The following is a 24422-nucleotide window of genomic DNA, read 5'->3' as shown; positions in this document are numbered from 1 at the left end:
CAGGAGATGGTGAAGGACAGAGAAGTGTGGTATGCTGCAGTCCATGGGGTCACAAAGAGTTGGACACGATTTGGCAACTGAATAGCAGCAACAGCTGGCCACTCAACTGGATACAATAGCTGCAGAAAAGACCCTTGAATCATTTTCCAAGGAAAGCCTCCAGCGGGGCTCTGGGGAAGCTCTTCCTAAAGAGTGTATATCAGTCCAGAAAATTTTCAGTCCATTTTAGTTATTGAAAGAGCCTCTTGTAATTGACTCATTCCCTTTACTTTTAAATTTCAATCTGATAATCACAATTGATTTAAATTTCTCTCCCAACTCCTGCCCTTGCGTGCCATGGCACCCTGCTTTTGTAAGTCCTAGAGAGTTACAAACTTGAAAAGTTTGTCATTCCTTCAGACCCATATTACCCCTTTTATAAAAATACATTGCAGCAACTTTTTAAACATTCTGAAATAAAATTAATTGATACTTTCCTGGTGATCCAGTGGTTGGGACATAGTACTTCCAATGCAGGGGGCATGGGTTCGATCCTTGGTCAGGGAAGTTCTGCATGCTGTGAGGTGTGGCCAAAAATAATTTAATTAATTGAAAAAAATAAGGAAGTATGAAGCACTTCCCAATTCATAACAAATGATAATATAACCTATTTCCTGAATATTTTTTTTTTCAAATTCTACCTACTAACTCTGATATCTGTCAATGTGTCTGCTTATCCGCCCAGTTGTGTCTGACTCTTTGCAACCCCATGGATTGTAGCCCATCAGGTTCCTCTGTCCCTGGGGTTCTCCAAGCAAGAATACTGGAATGGGTTGCCATGCCCTCCTCAATATCTGTCAATATTTTCTAATAAATCAATGTTTTTTTATCTCCTTTCCCCACTAAAGCCCCACTTCAGAGACCACCCCATCCCATTTCTCCCAAGCGGTCTTTCCTCCACTCCAGGAGTACACGATTCAGAAGTAAACTGATACTGGGAAACTTGATACCAGTCTCACTTTTTTACAATTTTTAAAGCAATTTTCTTGGGAGCCTTCTCTCTTGACCTCAAAATGGAGAAACCAGTTGAATACTATCCTTCTATAACCCATCACAGAATAGCTAGCTTACTGCACATAATCAATAATTTGTTTATATAATACAATGCAGAAATGTTCACAGCAAATAAACAGGTGAAAAGATAGGAGTGTTTTAAAGTCATAAAATACATTGTCTCCACTCCAGAATTGAGCCAGCGCTTTTTTATTCACTTTGGCTATCAACAGTTCTTCTTATCCATAAGTTCATGAAAGTAATTTAGAAAGCATGTCTGGAAGATATGTGGGCATATAAAGAAGGGGACTCTATCAAATAATCTAAAAAGCAAACTAGTAGAGAATTTGAGTATTGATAATCATACAGGTGACCCCTGAGAAGGCACAACAGTGATAAATAAAATCATGTCTAAAACACATGACTTAAGAAGTTAAGTCTCTCCCTTAATACCAAACTTGGGAAGATATGTGTGAGCCAGGAGAGTAGGAAAGTGAAGAGAGTTTAGTACTTACAAAGCTAATTGTTTCATAAGAAACTAAAAGAAGTCCTCAGAATGAACAGGAAAGTTATCTTGATCTTAAGAATGAGATCAAATACCAAACTCTATAGTACCGGACTGCCCTTCCTACGCTGTAGCTCCTGCTCACATCTCTCTCTCCCTCACTTTTTATGCTTCACCCCCACCTCAACCACTCCCACCAACCTACTAACAGTACTAGACTGCTCCTTCTCAACACAGGACCTCTGCACCTGAAGTTTCTTCTGCTCAAGACTACGCTGAATTCACCCTCCTCTGCCCTTAGCCAGTTCCTAGCCATTTTTAGACCTTAACTGACTCTCCTAAGAAAAGGCCAGCTCTCTTTGTTAGAAAGTTGTGTAATTTTGCTACTTCCTTTTTTTCCCAAGATAAAAGCCCCATTTGTTCACATGTTCACTGATGACCCCTTTATGTCTAATTACGCTCTGCTTAATAGTAACTTTAAAATACTCAAATAAATGAGTGAATGAATAATTATAACTGTATGAAAATGCATGTTGCTCCATCGTGTCTGACTCTTTGAGACCCCATGGACTGTACAGTCTATGGAATTCTCCAGGCCTGAATACTGGAGTGGGTAGCCTTCCCCTTCTCCAGGGGATCTTCCCAACCCAGGGATCAGACACAGGCCTCCTGCATTGCAGGTGGATTGTTTACCAGCTGAGCCACAAGGGAAGCCCAAGAATACTGGAGTGGGTAGCCTATCCCTTTTCCAGTGGGTATTCCTGACCCAGGATTTGAACTGGGGTCTCCTGCATTGCAGGCAGATTCTTTACCAACTGAGCTATCAGGGAAGCCCTATCAGGTAAATCCTGGAGTAGGAAATGGCAACGCATTCCAGTATTCTTGCCTGGGAAATCCCATGGGTAGAGGAGCCTGGTAGGCTACAGTCCATGGGGTCACAAAGAGTCAGACGTGACTGAGCCACTGAACAAAGCAGGTAGATACCAAAATTCAAGCCCATGTCTGTAAAATCAAGCTGATATCTGCTCTGATCATAGGACACTGTCTCTCACAGAAAAAGAAGATTCCAAACTTGTCAGAAAATTCATTATGGATTTTTCTGACATTAGTATTTATATATAAATAACTTTTTTAATTTATTCAAATAAATTTACTTAAGTAAATTTATTAAAATAATCAATTTAAATTTATTTAATTATAATTCATACTTAATTAAATGTTTTAAAATTTTACACAAATAACATTTCACCTTAATACAAGGAATGAAGATAAAAAAGCCTATGCTTTCCATTTAAAAGATAAGTCTTAAATATCAAGTGGTATTAGTGATAAATTGACACTAGATTTCCCATAATGACAAATGTACAATTTTCTAGTTTGTGTTAGAGTGGCCTGCAATGCAGGAGACCTGGGATCAATCCCCGGGTTGGGAAGATCCCTTGGAGGAGTGCATGACCACCCAGTCCAGTGTTCTTGCCTGGAGAATCCACATGGACAGAGGAGCCTTGCAGGCTACAGTCCGTGGGGTCACATAGCAAAGAGTCAGACACAAATGAGCAACTAAGCACAGCACAAGGGTGTGTCACAGAGATGTAAGAAACACACACAGAAAATCAAAACAGCTTTATCTTTCTTTTTTTTAATCCAACAAATATCATTGCTTTTAGCAAACAATATTCTTTTGAATATATACAAAATCAAAAGACAAAAAGATTTGATTAAATGTAATGATTCCATTTGGATTCCCTTCACTGATTCTGTATATTTCTAAAATAATATTAAAAGAACCTATAGTTAAGGGAAGCAATAGGCTCTTTATAAAGTCCATACTTCATCAAAATTGGCTCCATTTGGCTTTCACACACAGCAAATTTAAATGTCTGGAGATTTACTCATGGAGAGGCGGTAGAAGCGAGTAGGAGACAGTATCTTTTCACCTGTTCCCTGGTTACAATTAAGCTCTAGCTGTCATACAAACACAACTAGTTATTCTCTGCTTTCTACAACCTGTTTAAAAGACAGCTGCACATCCAGGGGACCTGGCAGTGGGAAGAGTCAATTTAAGGCACAAAGAATAAGAGCGTGCATCATCTGCAGAGGATGTAAACACGATACTAAAACCAACTAGGGGTCCTCTGCTCTTTATCACCCCTGAGCAGCTTCTCAGGGGTGAAGTGCTTCCCTTGCCTGCTGGAGAAGGTGACCCTGCCTCCTACCATGTTAGCAGACCACTTTAAGGAGAGTTTCTAGAATACTAACAGCATTATAGAAGTCAGATGTGTTCCAATTGAAACCATCCATGATGATTCCTCCGAAAATGAAAATTCCATTTTTATTTCTTTTAATACTTGGCTGAGTGGGGGAATGGGACTCTGCCAAAAATTGAGCCACGGCGAAAAGTAACTATTTTTTGCCTTTCTTCTCCAGTCACTGTCTCACTTGGCGTTCTGTGGGCTGTGACTATCTCTTCATGGGTCTCTTTATCCTTGACCACACCCAGTCTTACAGGTCATCCACTTAAGATGCACATTTTTTTTTTTTTTTTAATGTACCTTCTTAAAGCACTTGTCTGGTTTCAGGACTCACATGCTCAAAAATCTCCAGGGTCTAGTTCTAGCTCTGAGACTAAGTTCCAAAAGGTCATGGGAAGTATGTAATTCAGCTTTTAGTGACCACAGGACTTAGTTCATGCTGCTGAATGGAATAGTTGCTTACTATCTGCTGCCTGAATAATTTAAAAATTCAGTTATCTGCTACTAAGTTTTCTTTAAATGACAGCCCTATAATAAGGCATGTCCCACAAATTTGCATCATTTATTTAACACATACTTACTGATCCTTTCATATGAGTTAGGTAGGCATTTGCAGTGTTGAATAATTTTTCCATCTAAAATCTGTCTTTTCTTGAGCATTATGTACATTCAGAGATACCTTTTTTTTTTTGACAAAAGAAACCAGAAAACCAAAAAATATCTTTTAAGAGCAATAAAATATGAAATTCAGGTGTTCTTTTTAGGCTTCAAATTTATTGTTGTTATCTCAAAGGAGAGCAATGAATAGGCCATAAACTGCTTTAGCCTGTGAGCTTTTAAGTAGACTTGAACCCAAGTATAGAAGACCTGGCAAATAAAAGACTGTTTGTGCTAAATAAAAGTAGAAAAGAATGACAGGTTGGCTATTATTTCCATATTTGCAAATGGTGATTTTTCCAATAATAAGATATTTGGCCACAGTTCATATTCGTGGATATGAGTGACTGTGTGCTTGTGTAAGAGTGTGTGTGTATGTGTGCATGTGGAATCTGTATTGTGTAATGTCAGATAAGAATGTGGGAAGAAGGACAAAGCAGGCGTGATAGACTCATGGAAAGCAGCACCGGAACCTTCAATTTACTTGTAAGGGATTCCCCTTCCCCCTCTCCAGAGGTGTTAATTTTGCGGCAAGCAGTTTACCCATGAGAACTCACTTGTGTAATGTTTGCCATCCAGATGTATTCATTACATGCTATTCTTTAAATGAAACCAAAGGGGAACTTAGAATTCCTGCTGCAATTCTGCCTTGAAAGGAATATAACCATTTTATGTGCAGCTTCTGGCAGCAGTCTTGTCTTTATGGAACAACTCTTGGGTCTATATCACATACACAAGCTCATGACTGCAGAAGTGCAAGCCGTGTGGCTAAGGCCTCTGCACCTAGCCCTGATGAAATCCGGGAGCTCTGAGGTGGGAATTCCTAAAGGAACCTCAACTCAAGGCAGGAACAAATGATCACACAAAGCACAGTGCTCTATCATTTCATTGGTCTGGGACTCTCAAAAAAGGACTCAAGCTGTCAGTGAGCAGTCTTAACTGATCTCTGAAAAACTGACCACCTAAACTAGTACTTTCTCCCCAAAGTCTCTTATCTTGTTTTCCCTGCTTCATTTCTCTCATGGGAGTATCTCCATCTGACACTGTGTGTTAATTTATTTTGCTTTCTGCCTGTTTCTCCAGTGGAATGTAAATCCTAGGAGGGTGGGAACTTTTACTAATGTTTTCACTATTGTGTCTTGAGCATCTGGGACAGTGCCTGGCCCAGAGTAGGTCCTCATAAATATTTTTTGAATGAATCATAAAGAGATAAATGAAAAAATGAATTAATATGACTTTTCAACTGTGTTTCGTCTCTGCTCTCCCCAGTTATTTTGGCTTTTTATTTGAGTTGCTTAATGACTGGTTTTGAACCTCTCAGGAAATTATTTGGTTCCTTGATTTTCAAAAATTAATAAGTGAAACTATAAGCACCATATCCATATAAGACATACCTAAAGAACCCCTCTTAACAGGAAATAAGAGATTCTCTGACATGCTTACAAACTGGGTCAAACAAGAGCTTAAAAGTAATTGCTGGGATAACTGACAAGGGGTCAGCTTACAGGCTCAAGCCTGAGGCTTGGTCAGATTGCATCTCTGTGTGGTCTGGCCTCCTGCTCTGTCTGTCATCACAGAGCAGGTGGCCAGGCAGGACTGTGAGTGTGGATATGGTGACTACTGTCAGTTGCTAACTAGGGCCTGCACTGTAGCTAGGAGATGATTGCTATTAAGTTGCAGTTTGCACTGGACAGGGGCCAAAGTGTTTATTTTCCCCTATGACCCAAACCCCTATTTTGTCTACATAGGTCACCCCTGCCCCCTGATAGGTCAGGGGACAGTTATGTGCTTCATTGATTTATCTACTATGAACACAGAGCTGCTCTAGATGCTGGGGTCTGACAGGTAGAGGCCCTGCAGTCTTAGACTTTGCTTTATTGATCATCTCTTCCAACCTGCTCATCTGTCTTTGTAAGGTCATTTACAGTACCCACTTGAGTCTCTTAGAGACTCAAAAAAGGCCCTTAAACATTTTTAATTTATCTTAAATTTCCAAGAAGAGTCCGCATTTTTGTGTGCTGTTAAATACCAATGTTCATTGTAGCAGCAGGATAGAAACAGAATTATGGCAGATGTAAAGAGAATTTTTTCACTTGTTTTTATCACTAATTAGCTATTTGACCCTAGGCTAGTGGTTAGCTCAAGCTGAACCTAGAATCAACCAAGAAACTTAAAAAAAATGCCATACTCCAGACCAGTAGGAACAAAATCTCTAAAAAGTGGATCTGGGCTTCAGTATTATTTTGAACAACTGATACTTATGTGCAGCCAGGATTGGGCAAATCTCTTTGTACTTTCTCAGCTTGTAAAAATGAGGGTAATCATAGTTCCCTCATTAGCGCTTAAGAATTTCTTATCTAAAATTTAGGTTGTAGATGTCAAATAAATTTACTATCTATACAACTAACTGGTCTACACTCTCATTTTGGTCTACACTCTCAGAAATTATTAAACAAATCCAAAGATGGCAAAGACTTTTGTGAGACAGAATAATATTTTAAAACGAAGGGGAAACATTATAGTTTCTGAACTTTCCTTCTTTGTAATTGCTAAGGACCCTTTAGGTCATGCTGTGTAAGATTCTGAGTTTTTAAAGAGATAAGAGCATATAATGTCATTATTTCCAGACACTCCAGTGGTAGCAGAATCAGCAGCATTAAGACCATGGCTTAAGTCACCCACAAATTTGGTCCATTTCTCCCTTAGGTATCTTTGTTATAAACATTTTCAAGGGCTACTGTCCGGGCACTGTGGTCTCTACTAAAATATTGTCAGTTCTCAGAAGAGTCTAATCAGTGGTCAGCAATTGAAGATGCAGTGAGGGAGCTATAGATCATAGGCAATGCCAAAGAAAGGAGATTTATTGAAAGATCTAAAGTACAATCTTTCAGGGACATTGCTTCAGAACTGGATTCTGAGGAATAAACTGCCGGGTACAGAGGACTCTGGGGATTTCATCTTGAGTCCCTATTGATGGAGTCCTTGAATCAATGTTGATGAAAGTTTGTGCAAACTTAGTGAAAAAGTTTATGTTCTCTAGATAAGGTCCTCTGTTAAGAAAATTAATGTGACAAAAAAAGCAAAATCTTCCTCATACTGGAATTTGCTGAAAATGGCTCTGTTGGAAATTAAACCCTGAGATTATATTAGAGAGGGGATCATAGGAAAAGAGGAACATATAGGAAAAGAAATATTGTAATCCAGGGAGGATGCAGTAACCACACTCTGTATTTATAAAATTGGAAAGCACACAGCAGCTTCTTTCATTATAGAGAGGGAAACTACTCTCAACTATAGGGACATCCGCTTTCCTGGATTATTCATTGTGTAGAATTCCATATAATGAAAACCACAGCATGAAAATGAAAATGAAAGTGTTAGTCACTCAGTTGTGTCCAGCTCTTTGTGACCCCATGGACTGTAGCCTGCCAGCCTCCTCTGTCCACGGAATTCTCCAGGCACAAATGCTGGAATGGGTAGCCATTCCCTTCTCCAGGGAATTTTCCCAACCCAGGGATGGAAGCCAGGTCTTCTGCATTGCAGGCAGATTCTTGACCATCTGAGCCATCAAGGAAGCCCAAATAACAAAAACCACAGCATAATCATTATCAGTAATGGGATGGCCTGATTATGTTGAACCTAATTATATAGAAACTTTTCTTTTTTGCTTCATGGATATCATTTTTATGGAAATTTACCAATAATAATAATACCACTTATTGAGTAATTTCTGTGATAAGGCAAGTACATATATGTCAAGCACATTATATACATTTATCCTTTCCATAACTCCCTGAAGGAGATTTATGATCTAGGTTTTCCAGAGAAAGACACTGTGGTTAAAAAAACTTCCCAAGGTCACACAGGCAGAGGTGAGATTCAAACCCACAGAGTCTGACTCCAAAGCCTATTTCTTAACCCGTCTCTGTTCTTCTCTGACCCACTAGTTGATCTAGATAATGATTCTGCCATTGAGTTACTGACTGGTAAACTCACCATTGGTAAAGTTTAGGAAGTACAAACTAGATAATGTCCTCATTGTACTGAGGCAGAAATAAAAAATGAAACTGTCAGGATTTTGCACAAGGTCAACTGTTGACTGTAAGTTACTCAAATGCAGAAGTGCAAGTCTCTGCTATGCAGAGGCTGACAGATTCAGAGGAAGTGGTTGACCTTATAGTGACGGAGCACTGAGGAAGAAAGGGTTATAACGGAGTCTACTGGGAAGGCTGCTCCACCCACCAGCATGGGCCACGGACTAGAACAGGTTCAACTGTTCAAAGCAAAATAGAGAAGTAGAAGTTTAATTGCAGGAACAAGACCCCAGGGAGGGGGAACATAGCACTTAGAAGTCAATAAGAATCCTCAAAGTCACCCTTGAAGCGAAAACCGTGGGTCCCATTAGCAGCAAAGAAAACCTGGTCCAGTGTTTCACCTGAGTTTCCTATGCAGGAGAATGGCTAAAGCTAGGGATGCTAAAATGCTTTTTCTTATGAGGAAATCAGTATCAAACTAAACCAATGAAGGAGCAGATAGGTGAATCGTGAACATGGGCAGAGTAGGAAAAGACGTGGGGGATGCCTAGAGCTATATTCAGTTCAGTTGCTCAGTTGTGTCCGACTCTTTGCAACCCCATGAATCGCAGCACGCCAGGCCTCCCTGTCCATCACCAACTCCTGGAGATCACTCAAACTCACGTCTATCGAGTCAGTGATGCTATCCAACCATCTCATCTTCTGTCGTCCCCTTCTCCTCCTGCCCCCAATCCCTCCCAGCATCAGAGTCTTTTCCAATGAGTCAACTCTGCATGAGGTGGCCAAAGTACTGGAGTTTCAGCTTTAGCATCACTCCTTCCAAAGAACACCCAGGACTGATCTCCCTTAGGATGGACTGTTTGGATCTCCTCGCAGTCCAAGGGACTCTCAAGAGTCTTCTCCAACACAACAGTTCAAAAGCATCAATTCTTTGGCACTCAGCTTTCTTCACAGTCCAACTTTCACATCCATGATGGCTGGAAAAACCATAGACTTGACTAGACAGCCCTTTGTTGGCAAAGTAATGTCTCTGCTTTTGAATATACTATCTAGGTTGGTCATAACTTTCCTTCCAAGGAGTAAGTGTCTTTTAATTTCATGGCTGCAGTCACCATCTGCAGTGATTTTGGAGCCCAGAAAAATAAAGTCTGACACTGTTTCCACTGTTTCCCCATCTATTTGCCATGAAGTGATGGGACCAGATGCCATGATCTTCGTTTTCTGAATGTTGAGCTTTAAGCCAACTTTTTCACTCTCCTCCTTCACTTTCATCAAGAGGCTTTTGAGTTCCTCTTCACTTTCTGCCATAAGGGTGGTGTCATCTGCATATCTGAGGTTATTGATATTTCTCCGGGTAATCTTGATTCCAGCTTGTGCTTCATCCAGCCCAGCGATTCTCATGATGTACTCTGAATAGAAGTTAAATAAGCAGGGTGACAATATACAGCCTTGACGTACTCCTTTTCCTATTTGGAACCAGTCTGTTGTTCCATGTCCAGTTCTAACTGTTGCTTCCTGACCTGCATACAGGTTTCTCTAGAGGCAGGTCAGGTGGTCTGGTATTCCCATCTCTTTCAGAATTTTCCAGTTTATTGTGATCCACACAGTCAAAGGCTTTGGCATAGTCAATAAAGCTGAAATAGATGTTTTTCTGGAACTCTCTTGCTTTTTCGATGATCCAGCAGATGTTGGCAATTTGATCTCTGGTTCCTCTGCCTTTTCTAAAACCAGCTTGAACATCTGGAAGTTCATGGTTCACGTATTGCTGAAGCCTGGCTTGGAGAATTTTGAGCATTACTTGACTAGTGTGTGAGATGAGTGCAATTGTGCGGTAGTTTGAGCATTCTTTGGCATTGCCTTTCTCTGGGATTGGAATGAAAACTGACTTTTTCCCATCCTGTGCTATATTAATACACTGAAAAAGCTCCAAGTGCTGAACAAAACAAAACCAAAAATAAGGATGGTAACTTGACCTAAGTCATTCAAAGTGAAACGAATTACAATGAAGTATTTGTTTTCCTCATGATGAAAAATTGTCAACTGCTTTACTACAATATTAAGATTTGGGATACCCCTGATCACATGTCTAATTTTCCTATAGGCTGGACAAAAGAGTAGAGTAGTGCCTAATTCACAACAGTTTCATTTGGTTTCAAATGAGCTTGCAAAAAGATCCCCTGACGGTTTGTAGGCAAATAGTTCTTGAAAATCTGAACCACCTTTAGAATATACCAAATCTTAATAATATCCCTATGGAGTCTGCAAGATGGTTATGCCAACTGGGATAGATAACAGTGGAGGCCCACAACTACTTCTTAAGTCCAGAGGAAAGAATGGCAATCAATACACAAGAATACAATTAGGAAATAGCATTGCCATTGGAATGTAAATCACTGTCTTCCTACATACAACATTTTTTCTTTCCAAAGTCACAGCCTGAGCAGCTTCTTTTCTTACCTAGAGCTTTGGGCCAGTGATGTAGCCTTTGATAATTCTCGTAATAAAAATCCAGTCATGTATGACATTTAGGAGGGAACGAAAGGTTTGATTTGCCTTGGGCCCCAGGAACCCTTATAAAAATGCCTTTAGTGAGAAATGAAAGGAAAAAAAATTAAGGGGTCATAAATTGACCCAAATCAAAAATGGTGCCAAGTCACTAGGCTACCTTTTAATGGTTCTAGGAAATACAGAAGACCAATGAATGTAGTTCCCCCCTCAAATATTAAAATTTACCAAAATAGTCTAAACTGGGAGAAAAAACAGGAATAAAGAGAACATGATGTTGTCTTCATGCCTTCTCAACAGCTGACAAGATAGATTTGGGGCACTACTGGAATACAGACATTTAAGAACAGGGCTTTTATCACCCCATGTGTCACAAGCATGCTTACACTGTGATGAAAATCTGAATTTTCACTAAGTGGTCCTTAATACCAATAACAGGCCGCACCCTTTCTACAAAATCCATTCCAATGAGACGTACTCCGCTCCCATTTTCATTTAGCTCTTGCATTCAGTCAGCTTTGTCCTATTTCCTATGGGTGGAGTCTAGTTATATGCCTTTCCCAATGTCATTTGCAAAGCAGCCACTTTTCTCTTCAAGCCCCTTTCCTTGAGTGTGAGCCAAATGTCTGCCTCTCACACTCTTGAAGGCAAGACCCTAAGTAATTTTTGTCTGAGGACATATGCTAACAGGGAGGTGGCAACCTTCTGTGTCTCCCCACATGTCATTCTATTCATACCTATTAGTGAGTGCAGTCTAATAAAACGTTTGTGTGAAGAGTGGCTTCCGAGAAAGTTTAACTCATCGCAGAGGGGAGGAACATGTTCTTGGGGAAGAATGATTCCTGGGAATATACAAGTCAAGAAGCTCGGAGTTTCCTCTAACAAGCTGAGTGTCCACAACCACCAGGAAGAGGCTGCATGCCTCTGTTAATAAGAGTGGTCCTCACTCAGGCAGCATCACCATCACTTGTGAGTTTGTTAGAAGTGCAGCTACCAGGCCTGTTTCAGATTTACAGCATAAGAAACTGGAGTCTCCAGCTGATTCATATGCAGGTTCACGCTTGAGGAGCATTGGCCTACAATATGATTTTCAACCTTGGTTATACATGGGGCACCAACCAGGGAAACTTAAAAATAATTATTGATGCCTGAGCAACCCCTCACCCCCACCCCCCCCCCCCGGAAGAGATTCCAAGATATTCTCTCTGGGGTGTGGCCTAAGCATTGGGATTTTTAAAAGCTCCCCAGGAGATTCTGAGGTGCTGTCAGAATTGTGAACCACTGGCAAAAAGGCAAAGGAGAGCTACTTTTCCTACCCCTCACACTCTGCCTCACAGTCAAACAGCGGGTTTCTTGGAGTCAGAGTTTCTCTTTTCCTGTGACCTGGCAGCCCAGAGCCCGACTGTAAGTACAGGGCTGGGGGGTGGGGGGAGTCTACTAAGGAACGCAAGTCTGAGTCTGATCCTCCCGTCTCCCTCCCACCCTCGCCCCCTGACACAGCTGCCACTGATCTTCCACACTTAAGCAAACCACACCAGAGAGTGGCGAACATCAACTCGTGCTTGAAAAATACCAACTTGGAGCCCGGTTTGAGAAGCTACATCAGAGTCTCGAGATGCGACGCTACAATCTGCATTTTTCACTAGCTTCCCAGGTGTGTCTGATATTCAGCCAGGTTTGTGAACTCCACCGCGGGTCTAGCCTTTCATCCTGCCAAATCATTAAGGGTTCTTAAGGATGAATGAGCTGTCAAGAGGGCGAGGGCCTGGCGCAGTACTCCTTTATTAATTATGGCGAAGTGATGTATTGGCAATGATAATGCTTCTCTTGGAAAGGGCAATGAATGGTTCGTCGATTGCTGCATTAGATGTTTCCCAGCTTAACCTTATTGCTCAGCTTTTACTCCTCTCTGTAGTTTTAAAAGCTTCAGGGCTTTCTCATTAAACAGCCTCTTGGTCTTTATTCTCAGGTGAGCTGCAATCTTAGAGGGAAACACCAACAAAGGAGAATCTTTCGGAGTTCTTGGCTGGGGAATTACCACCCCTCACCCCCCCCTTTCCTTATCTGCTTGTGTCAGCAGCTCCTAGCTAGCGTATTTCTGGACAGTTCCGATAAGTAGGAAAAACACGGAGGGAGGATTTCAGAGAAAAATCATTGATACATCCCCGGATCCCTTTGCTAAAAGAAAGCTTTCTTTAGCAGAGGGATAGAAAGTGGAGGAAGAAAGATATATCTGGATGAACAATTTCAGAGGTGAGAAACGGATAGGCAAGCCGGGGTTGGGGTTCTGTCTGTGGGTGAGGAAGGCGGTAAAGAAAAGTTGCAGCGCGGGTCTGCGCGTGTAACCCACGGGTTGGGCGCCGGGGAAAGCGCTACCGCGCGCGGCCCGAACGCACTGCAGGGCCGAGAGCTGAGAGCTGGGAGGACGTCGACAGACCTCCGCGGCAGAGGCTGGGAAGCTGGAATTGTTCCCCTCCGGCCCGGAGCTCCAGAAACGGGCCAGCTCCGCTCGTCCGCGGTGGCCGAGGGCGCCGGCGTGGGGCGCGCGGGGGGCCTGGGCGCCGGCGGCGGCTGGGGGGAGCGCGCGTGAGAGCGAGCGCGAGGCTGCGGGCGGCGGGCGGGCGAGTGTGCGCGGGAGGGAGGGAGGGAGAGAGGGAGGAGAGCGCGCGCGCCGCCCGGGCCCCGGCCCTCCCAGCCTCCCGGTCTCCGAGCTGCCTCCCGCCCGCGCGCACCGGCTGCCCGCCGCCGCCGCTCCTGCTCGCGCCGGCGCTGCATCGGAGCCCACCCGCCGCCCGCTTTGTGCTTCCCCCCGAAGATGGAAGCGACCTCTCCCAGCTCGGGAGCTATTTAAAAAGGAGGCAGTGCGCCGTCTTTCCTACTAGCGTGGAGGAACCGGAGAAGGATCCAGTCACACTCCTCCAAATCAGGTAGGATCTTCTGATGGGCAGCTGAAGGGATTTGGTCAGATACCGCCAACTATTTTCCATTTGTTCAGAAGGCTCCACTTCCCTCCGCTTTGGGAAAGGACCGGCTCCTAAATTGTGTGTGTGTGTGTGTATCCCTACCCATATCTGGGGTGTACGCGCTGCTCGGAGAGTGAAATTGCTCGGGCTGGTGCGCCTGGTCGTTGAGTGTACCCGCCTGCCGGAGGAAGAAAGGGCTGCTAAGGAGGGGTGCTGCACCCTGCACCGCCTTGGGCTTGAGGATTCAGGGCGCTGAGAGCGAAGTCCACCCGGAATGCCGCGCTGCTGGGGATCCAGGCGTCCCCACCCACTGGGCTCAGCTCCATGGTCATGCGTCCCCCTTGTAATCCCTGGGGTCTTCCCCAAGCCCACACTCGCGAGTTTCCTCTTTTCCGGCCAGCCCTGGGCGCTCCTTCAGTAAGGACTGCGGAAAGGAGGGAGGTGTGGCCGGGGCGGGGGGGACAGGCGAGGGAAGGATGCAGCGGCGGGGCGGGGGGTGGGGGGGAGTGGGCTGCAGGGTCCCAGCCTTTGGGCACTCTGCTAGAGGGTGCGTTGGGGATGCTGCGCGCACAGGCAGCTTGCCCCCGAGATTCGTGGGGAACTTTGCCGTTGCATTATCCGCCTTTGCCCCTGGAGCTTTGCTGGCTCTTGGGGAAATGGTCTGTGTTCTGAGATGTGAGGATATCCTTCTTGGCTCCTCCTTAATGAAAAAGAGGGAGGTCTTATGGGTGGACAATCGGCTACGGAAACCAAATCTGCACAGGCGATGCTTTTAAAAATACAGTATGTGTGCATCCTTGGCGTATAAAATCCCCCTTCCCTCGTGGCTTCTGGATGAATGGCTTGGGCTGGCAATTCGTATTTCCCTCTCCAGACAAAGTGGCAATGGTTGGGTTGTGAGCAGAGTGATCGAATGTAACAAAGAATTTTGTGAAGAAAGCGTTGTGCATGGTGTCCGCAGTCTGTGGAAAGAAAGTCCGCCTTTGCACTAGGTATTTATTTAACCCCCTTCTTGCCTGGCTCCCTTGCAGGCGCTATCTCTCTACTGCTAGTCAGCCACTAGTGGTTGTGAATATAACAATACAAACTTTGTCCTGCTGGAGGTGTAAAGACTAAAAACAGAGAGAGAGAGAGAAAAGGATATCAATAGGTGTAGTGGAAGGAGCTTTTTAAAAAATGACGGTGGTAAAGACAGTACAGACATCCGTGTCATGGAGGAGCTGGTGGAGTTGGTGGAGAGCCTGATCAGATCTGGTTAAAGGCATAGCTTGAGTTTCTCCAATTAGAGCAATTGAACATCCACACTGTAGTATCTGTGTGAAAATATATCCTGAGGGAAATGGGGAGCAATCAGGAGGGGATTCTGAAAGCATACCTCCCATCCACAGCCCCCTAACATACACACTCACTCCTCACTCGCAGGTTTCTCTTTCTCAGAGCTGCTCCTGCAGCAAGTCAGGCAAAGAGGGAGGAAAATGTATTTAGATATTTCATTCATTTTGGAAAAGAAGACAAAGCTCTAATAGGAATGATTGCTTTTAGGTTCCTCTCTGTTACTTGGATTTACCTCTGTGGGTTTGCTAAACTTGCTTAATTTTGAGGTTAGCATGAAAAAAAAAAAGGAGGAAGGAAGAGAACTAGCTCGCTCCATCTTTGGGGCCTCCTGAATGAGAAGGCGGGGACAGATCCACTTATTTCATCAGAAGCATAATGTATTTTCTTAAATGGTTTTCATTTTAGGGACTGCCTGCTTGAAGGATTCCATTTGAATCTGAGGGCTAGTTCATTATTTCTCCCACCTACTAAAGAAGGAACCTTCATTTTTCTCACCTAAACTGGCTCTTTGATTAAGTATGGCATGACTAATTCCTAGGGAAAAAGTAAAACAAACAAACAACAAAACCTGCACAGAGGTAAACTGTTATTCACTATTGAGCTGTGCAGGGACAGCAAAGGATGTGAGTGTCCATGACGATCAGACTTCTTTTACTCTGCCTTGAAACCTTAGCAGGGCTGAAAGAGGAGTGTAATGAATTAGAATACGAGGGCTGTGCTTTACATCTGTCTATCTACCTACTGTCAGTTTACTTATCGTTACTATTTAATGGTTTCTACTGTATCTTTTCAGATTAAGTACTGGATAACCCATATGTTGATCATAAAAGGGAAGAAAAATGCATGGCCCAGCAGTGTGTTAACTCCAAATAAAATGACAAAAAGAAAGTGAAATTACTAAAGGAAGGTGAAGTATAGTCAGTAACACCTATAGGAGTATTTGTAGGAATTGTATTAATTGCTCTCTCTAATAACTCACTATGTTTTGAAAATTAAATATTTCAAGAGAGCTTCAGCATTTTGTTAGAAAAGCTATATTTAACATGTTTTTTTTTTTTTACCAGACAAAAATAGTTTTATTTATCTTGCAAAGTAAACGCATATCTCCTTCCCTGTAAGTACTTAATCTGTTTCTTTGACAAAATAAATGGTGAAAAAAGCTCTGTAGATCCTACCAAGTTGCATTTCCCCTTTAAAGAAAGTATAAAGCATGCATTTAGCTTATGGATGGGTTATTCTCAAAGTAAGTGCATTTGGGGACTGTACCATCTGGTTTTCATGTTGTAGTTCAGTAACAGAGGCCCTTTCTCTGTGATGCCTTCAGGTAGATGGAGAAAAGCAAGTAGATGAGAAGCAAGCAATCTGTCCCATCATCATGGAAATACACAAGATCTAAATTGAAATAGAAATTAAATGTGGAAAAAGAAGCACAACTAAAGAGGACGGTAGAGCACATAGCTTGCACATTTGATACTTTTGCAGTGTGTATCTATGTTGCTTGTCTCTAAAAATTGTTGCTTGACATTGGGCTGACAAAACTTAGGAATCCACGTGCCGCGATCTCTCTTCTTGAGCCTTCCACCATCCTTTTTTTTTTTTCCTCTAAGGGATAAATGTCTCTTGTCAAAATGTCTTTCAATATCCTACATACCTCATGGTCAGACCCCTCCTCATAACCTGTACCAAGTAGTCTCCCATCTGATCAGATTCTCCTGCTCCCTCTTGTGGCTAATGTTCTGACTTTCTCTGGATTTCAGAATCCATTCCCTCAGCTGCCTATCAATTTGGTTCTAATTTTCAGTGGTAACTGGGGCTAACAAAGCTGGTAGATTGCTCAACTAGCTGTTTCCAATTTTCTCTCTGAACAAAGCGAGATCTACCCCCAGAGATGCGGAGATGTCCTTGAGATTTAGTGGACGCAAATGTCACTTGTTCTCTGACTCTTTAAGATGGACTAGGTTCTGGGAAAGTGAGCTTGCAGAGTCTTGCTCTGAGATTTTGAGCTGGACTCAGGGCTAGTTCGGTGGGGCTTCATTAAGTGCAGTGGGATTATTTTCAGTTTCCTTTTTTTCTCTTCTGAAAGATAGCTCTCCCTGTGTGAAAGTGTCTGCATCTCTTCTCCCGGTCTCCCTCTGTCCTCAGCCTCCCGTGCGTGTGGGCATACAAACACATACTCTTCACAACAGATATTTTATACAACACGTATTTTGCAAACTTCCAACTAATAAATGACTTAGATTCTCAGCAGGGTTTTGAATATCAAGGTGCTCTTTTTCCGAACTGGAGACTCCTAGGGTAAACTACTCTTACTGATATGTTTTCATCACCAGCAGTTGAGAATACAAATGAGATCAGGCATCTTTTACTAGTGTGTTGATTCAATTTGGAAGACAGTTGCTCCCAGCTCTTGTGTTTCAAGTGTTTTCTGTAGGCTCTCTTTGCTGACAACTCTGTATTGAACCCTTAAGTGTTTTATGTCTACATTTGTGATTTCTCCTTTGATGGGTACAGTCAGAAAACTATAGTAAGTACAAAGTTTCATGAGAATCCCATTTTCTCTTCATCTGAAACTTTGTAGCCAGTTTTCAGGAGGAAGAGTAGACCATGGGGGAGGGGGAAAGTGCTGAAGTGATGAAAAGCAGCTGAAGTGATGAAAGGGTGTTAAAGAGCAGGGGCAAGTACATTGTAGGCAGCTGCCTAGAAAGTGATTTGAGAAGCACAGAACATGCCTGGATTCAAAGCATTTATCTATCGACCAATGTAGGATCAGGATTTCGCACTATTACAGGCATTCATTTAAATAAAGTAATTCTATCTGCTGCTGCCGCTAAGTCGCTTCAGTCGTGTCCGACTCTGTGTGACCCCATAGACGGCAGCCAACCAGGCTCCAGCGTCCCTGGGATTCTCCAGGCAAGAACACTGGAGTGGGTTGCCATTTCCTTCTCCATTGCAGGAAAGTGAAAAGTGAAAGGGAAGTCACTCAGTCGTGTCCGACTCTTCCCTACCCCGTGGACTGCAGCCCACTAGGCTCCTCCGTCCATGGGATTTTCCAGGCAAGAGTGCTGGAGTGGGGTAAAGCCCTAATAGAATGCAGTGGGATAACCTAGAAAATAGTTCTCATTCATTCTCACAAACCATTCGCATCTGTTCATTTATTAACTTGGATTGGTTTGTCGGATCATCTGGCAGATAGAGAAGTCCCGAGGATCTAGAAGACAGCAAGGTGCAGAGGAAGTGAAAAGAAGTTTGAAACTGGGTTGCTGTCCAGCTAGTGCCCCTAGAGGGCCCTTCTGGTGGGGAAGTGCCAGGGAATTGGAACCAGGCTACTGAAGTTGGGACCTAGAAAGTAGCCATACAGAGGCAAAGATAAACTGGCACCCTGAAATTTTACTTCCAGGGCAGCAAAGGTAACAAGAGTTTCTTGAAAATTTAGCTTAAGTCTTCTGAGAAATGAGTGAGATATGTCCCCTAATGTGAAATGATATCCTTAAAATCTTGAATGGCTTCTGCTGTGTCATTTTGGAGTATTCATACCATTCATCTAGAAAACTAGTGTGATACTCATTCAAAAAAACATTTTTGCATATGTAATAGACATAGAAACATAAAATGTAAATATTAGAATCCATCTTAGTTTTTTAGGAAAGACAGAAAAATTCATCACTTTATAGATGTTATTGTGTGTGAAGTTAGAAAAATAATTTCATGGTTGAACCTAAGGTGAGATGAAGTCTAACAGACATGAGAGTGATTCAGCAATTTATTTTAACCCAACTATGACATTTATTGAGCACTCAGTGTATGCACTGAACAGGGCTTTTCAGAGAAGGCAGATGCTAAAGAGGAGTTATTTGACATTTGTTGAACACCCAGTATGTTCCAGACATCAGTCTAGGCACTTTACCTATTTTCTTACGTAATACCCTTGCAAGGAATCATCCTGATCCTGACTTAAAGATGAAGACTATGGCTCAGTTAAAATACTTGTCCAAGAGTGAGTAGGTGATGGTACTAGTTTTTGAGGCTTTTCCAAAGCCTTGCTCCTTGTTCTTGTTGATGTACAGTCTAGAACACCTAAATACTGGGCCGAATGAGATAGGTGGCTGCGGCTGTCGAATAAGCCCAGGGCTCTAGCGTTGAGAGGAAGAAGAGAACACTGGAAAAGGTTTCTTGGAGGAGGAGGCATTTTAGTTCATTCTCAAAGAATGAAAAGGCCTTTGAAATAAGCACAGTCTCGCTATTTTTAAAACATGTAAACCAGCCCCAGCTAATTTATGACAAGGACCACCCCAGAGCAAGGTTAGGGCCATTTCCAGACTTCAGACAAGCTGCATGTCCCAGTCAGGACCATGCCATGGGGCCTGTGGCTCTGGAACAAGTGATAGCAGAAGCCGTTGCACACATGTATTTTACATGGGAAACCAAAATGGGTGATGAATTTCCAGCACGCCTTGAAGGAGAGAAGCTGCATCAGTCTGAGAGGTGAGGCAAAGAATATAGCCCCTGCCCACTTTTCTAGATGGTTGTGGTTCAGCTGTATTTGATGGTTATGGTTTCTGTGCCATCACAGGTGGTTTTTCTTTCCTTCTTGAGCACCAAATGGCTCTGGTGCTTTCTCCCTGAAGCTTTTTCAGCTCCTCACTTCTGCCTCCCCTTAAGGTACAGGAACCAGGGCCCCCTTTGGCTCTGCTCTGTTCAATGCACAGCATCCAGTTTTAGCAGGTTGAGAGAATCAGGCTGCTTACTCTACACACCAGCCACCACTTCCTCGGTGCTTCATGGTAGAGCCCCCAGAGTGAGTGGCATCAGACAAGGGTGAAAGGATAAAGCTTGGGGAGGGGCTCAGGGGCTCAGTCATCTGTGTTCCTCAGAAATTGCAGGTTGCTATTCTTCCAAATCTGCAAGGAGATCCAACCAGTCCATCCTAAAGGAGATCATCCTGGGTGTTCATTGGAAGGACTGATGTTGAAGCTGAAACTCCAATATTTTGGCCACCTGATGCGAAGAGCTGACTCATTGGAAAAGACCTTGATGCTGGGAAAGACTGAAAGCAGGAGGAGGAGGGGACGACAGAGGATGAGATGGTTGGATGGCATCACCGACTCAATGGACATGGGTTTGGGTGGACTCCGGGAGTTGGTGATGGACAGGGAGGCCTGGTGTGCTGCGTTTAATGGGGTCGCAAAGAGTTGGACACAACTGAGCAACTGAACTGAACTCTTCCAGATTCTACCTTTCAAATGTTGGTTGATGTGAGCCACCTGGAGCTGAAATCTGAGAGTTGATATTGGAGTCAGTTGGTAACTCTTCTGTACTGTCTGTCTTCTCCTGGCTGTGCAGCTGCCCCTGCCCACTTTTCTAGAACTCCTTCTTATCACTTCTCATGCTGCTTAGAACCCTAGGTAGCTCTGGAAGACCACATCAGAGGTCATCTAGTTTATATATCGGAGAAGGCAATGGCACCCCACTCCAGTACTCTTGCCTGGAAAATCCCATGGGCAGAGGAGCCTGGTAGGCTGCAGTCCATGGGGTTGCTAAGAGTCGGACACGACTGAGCAACTTCACTTTCACTTTTCACTTTCCTGCATTGGAGAAGGAAATGGCAACCCACTCCATTGTTCTTGCCTGGAGAATCCCAGGGATGGCTGAGCCTGGCGGGCTGCCGTCTATGGGGTCACACAGAGTCAGACACGACTGAAGTGACTTAGCTTAGTTTATATATATATATATATATATATATATATATATAGAGAGAGAGAGAGAGAGAGAGAGAGACAAATAAGCAAATGGAGGCCATATGAAATTAAATGAATTCATAGAATGAAATGGGATGTAGTTGGATCCAGATGTGTGACTGAAATGTATTTCACCAAAGTTACATCTCTCTTGTTCTTTGATAATATGTTAATAGAAGGCCCTAGACATGTGCCTGTGTTTTCTGATCTCGGGTCCCTGGATGTCTAGCAGTGATTTCCTCAGATGGAAAGAGAATGATGACTTGGCTTCTAGATCAAGGATATTGATGAATGCAATGAAGGATGCTATGGCACTCAGACCACAGTTCTCTGAGGTCAGCAGGCATATCATGCATGCTTGCTTAGTTAATGTCTGACTCTTTGCAACCCACTATGGACTGTAACCCGCTAGGCTCCTCTGTGCGTGGGATTCTCCAGGCAAGAATCCAGGAGTGGGTCGCCATGTCGTCCTCCAGGCAACAGGCATGTCATATTAGCTTTAATATTTGTTTGAATTCAACAAATGGCATATTTAACATGGTGCAAAGTCCTTAACTTCTCTGTGCCTCATTTTATTTGTCTGGTGAAAGTGAAAGTGAAGTTGCTTAATCGTGTCCAACTATTTGCAGTCCCATGGACTGTAGGCTCCTCCGTCCATGGGATTTTCCAGGCAAGAGTACTGGAGTGGGTTGCCATTTCCTTCTCCAGTGGTCTTCCTAACCCCAGGGATCTTCATCTGTTAAATGGGAATAGTAATAGTAGAGAGCCTTATGGGGTTTTTGTGAGGAATAATACATTAATACTTATAAAACATCTGGAACTGCCTATAGCACCTGAGTGCTCAATGAGAATTGGTCCTTACTGCTTGAGGGGTGACTGTCCCTACCTGTGTGCCTTCACATGGACATTCAGATTGTGGAAGGTTGTCTTGAAGAGCCGGAAGATAAGGACACACACAATGGCTGCACCAAAGGTCACAGAACTGTGTTGTTTTATTTTTTAATTAATTTATTTTAATTGGATGCTGATTTCTTTACAATATTGTGGTGGCTTTTGCCATACATGGAGATGAATTAGCCATGGGTGTACATGTGTAACCCCATCCTGAACCCTCACAGAACTGTTTTGTGAAGGGCCACAGAGTAAATAATTTTGGCTTTGTGGACCACAGGGCCTGTCATAGCTACTCAACACTGCTGTCAAAACGTGAAAGCAGCCATGACAGTACTTAAATGCATGAACGTGCTGTGCTCCATAAAACAGTTTTTTACTTACACTGAAATTTGAGCATTGTGTAATTTTCCCATATGAAACAGTGCTTTTTAAAAATGTTTCAATCATTTCAAAGTATATTTAAAAAAATAGGCATCATCAAGACAGATGGCAGGCTAAATTTGACCAGTTGGCCATAGCTTCCTAACCCTCGAGACACAGATCTTAAGAGAAACACACCAGTCACCTAGGGGCTGCAGGATTCCAAGCAATTGGGGTTGGTGTCATGGGAAGAGAGCTGGCCTAGAAACTCAGAGACCTTGTTTTAGAGCTTAGCTTTGTCACTTCTGAAATGCGTGGCTTTGGAGAAAAAGTCTTTTAAGTTCTCATAGCCTGAGTTTTCTTGCAGGGAAAAGGGAGGAAGGGGCAACATTAGAAGACTTTTAGGAGCTTTCCTAGCAGTAAAAGCAGTTTTCTGAAGGGGAATTGAATATTCAAAATGGGTCATGGAGGACAGGTAGTTAAAGCATGAGAAAGGAAAACAGGGTGTGTATTTGGGTAATTTTCAGTTTGTAGCTCAGCTATCTACCAGGAACAATAAATCTGGCAAGTTAGACAGGTGATGTATAATGGATGATGACCTTGAATGCCGAAGTGAGGAAGTAGGACATCATAGCTTTGGGCTATCTGCAAAATTCCTTGATTTTACAGATCAAGCTGAGAAAGGGAAAACGACTTGTCCAAGGCCACATGACTGGTCAGTGAGAGCCAAGACCAGCACTCATTTCTTTTGGCCCCAAGACCAATGACCCTTCTGTCTATAGTACTGCCCCCAGCAGTGTGGTAGAATGCAGTTAATTTCCACTGTGTGACTGTGATCTCAGAGGGGGAGATTCTCATATAAAATTTCAGAAGCTGTTTTTAGCATTTTCTAAACATGATCTCATACCCCAGCGTATCTAAGAAGGTAGGTCTGTGAATAATCCCATTACTGAGAAGGGTAATTACAGAAGTGTCAGCCTAAGGCCTTGCACTCCAGCAACCTTTAGCCTGGCGTCTTGCTGAGTGTCTTTTAAAAAATTTTGGCTCAGATGTTATTTCATCAGCAAAGCCTTCCCTAATATCCTAGTAGGTCAGGCCTTCCATTACGTACTCTCCTCCTGCTGCTGCTGCTGCTGCTGCTGCTAAGTCGCTTCAGTCGTGTCCGACTCTGTGCGACCCCATAGACGGCAGCCCGCCAGGCTCTGCCATCCCTGGGATTCTCCAGGCAAGAACACTGGAGTGGGTTGCCATTTCCTTCTCCAATGCAGGAAAGTGAAAGGTGAAAGTGAAGTCGCTCAGTCGTGTCTGACTCTTAGGGACCCCATGGATTGCAGCCTACCAGGCTCCTCCGTCCATGGGATTTTCCAGGCAAGAGTACTGGAGTGGGGTGCCATTGCCTTCTCCGACTTACTCTCCTAGGACTGTGTTTTTCCTTTATGCGATGCTATGCTAAGTCACTTCATTCATGTCCGACTCTGTATGACCCCATAGACAGCAGCCCACCAGGCTCCCCTGTCCCTGGGATTCTCCAGGCAAGAACACTGGAGTGGGTTGCCATTTCCTTCTCCAATACATGAAAGTGAAAAGTGAAAGTGAAGTCGCTTAGTTGTGTCCGACTCTCAGCGACCCCATGGACTGCAGCCTACCAGGCTCCTCTGTCCATGGGATTTTTCAGGCAAGAGTACTGGAGTGGGGTGCCATTGCCTTTTCCTTTATAGGATTTATCAATTAATAAATGCTTCTTTCTGTAACAATTTAAATAAGTGTTTCTGTTTGTAACAGTTTAAATTAACATCTATCATCTGTCTTCCTAGCTAGATAATAAATTCTGGGAGGAGAGAGATTGTCTGTTTAGTTCATGGTTCTAGCCCCCGATACTTTGCCAGACGCATAATAGACATTCGGTGTTTGTTGAATGAATGAATACATGTTCTCTCATTAACCATTGATACTGGTGAAAACAATCCTTGCTTACGCAAAGACTTAATAGGCAGGAGTGACTATCTTCACTTGTTAATAAAATGGTTACATGATGAGTCTTTCCTTCTCCATTTAATTTTTTATCTTTTTCAAAAGCTCCTATCTAATCCTCAACCTATCACAAAAAGACAATAATAGTCATAGCATAGTTACTAAAATTGAAACCATAA

The 24422-nt window shown here is 43.2% G+C and overlaps 2 protein-coding genes across 11 annotated transcripts in view; one reads left to right on the top strand and one right to left on the bottom strand.

Annotated features, from left to right (window-relative positions):
- Positions 1-24422, top strand: part of SLC8A1 (solute carrier family 8 member A1) — a 450527-nt gene that overhangs the window by 55585 nt on the left and 370520 nt on the right. Inside the window, exons 1-2 of one of the 10 annotated variants that reach the window (XM_025262265.3) lie at positions 12179-12389; positions 12486-12639. The exons of 2 other annotated variants lie outside the window; for them this stretch is intronic. In XM_025262265.3, coding sequence (XP_025118050.1) covers positions 12601-12639 — 39 coding nt within the window. In that variant the 5' untranslated portion in view covers positions 12179-12389; positions 12486-12600. Of the gene's footprint in view, positions 1-12178; positions 12390-12485; positions 12640-13770; positions 13913-14346; positions 14366-24422 lie in introns of those variants that run through there. 7 more of the 10 variants (XM_025262269.3, XM_025262276.3, XM_025262280.3 and 4 more) reach the window with 7 other exon arrangements.
- Positions 12833-13760, bottom strand: LOC123328439 (putative transmembrane protein INAFM2). Its single transcript, XM_044925851.2, has 2 exons — positions 13423-13760; positions 12833-12966 (listed from the first exon to the last, which is right to left on the bottom strand). The coding sequence occupies exons 1-2, from the start codon at positions 13758-13760 to the stop codon at positions 12951-12953; spliced, it is 354 nt and encodes a 117-aa protein (XP_044781786.2). The 3' UTR covers positions 12833-12950.

This window comes from Bubalus bubalis, chromosome 12 (assembly GCF_019923935.1).
Source record: "Bubalus bubalis isolate 160015118507 breed Murrah chromosome 12, NDDB_SH_1, whole genome shotgun sequence".
NCBI classification, from domain to species: domain Eukaryota; kingdom Metazoa; phylum Chordata; class Mammalia; order Artiodactyla; family Bovidae; genus Bubalus; species Bubalus bubalis.
This window is presented reverse-complemented; position numbering and strand designations above follow the sequence as displayed.

Bases quoted from the DNA above. Each gene is read 5' to 3' on its own strand.
- LOC123328439 (XM_044925851.2), bottom strand. From the start codon at position 13,760: ATGCAGCGCCGGCGCGAGCAGGAGCGGCGGCGGCGGGCAGCCGGTGCG.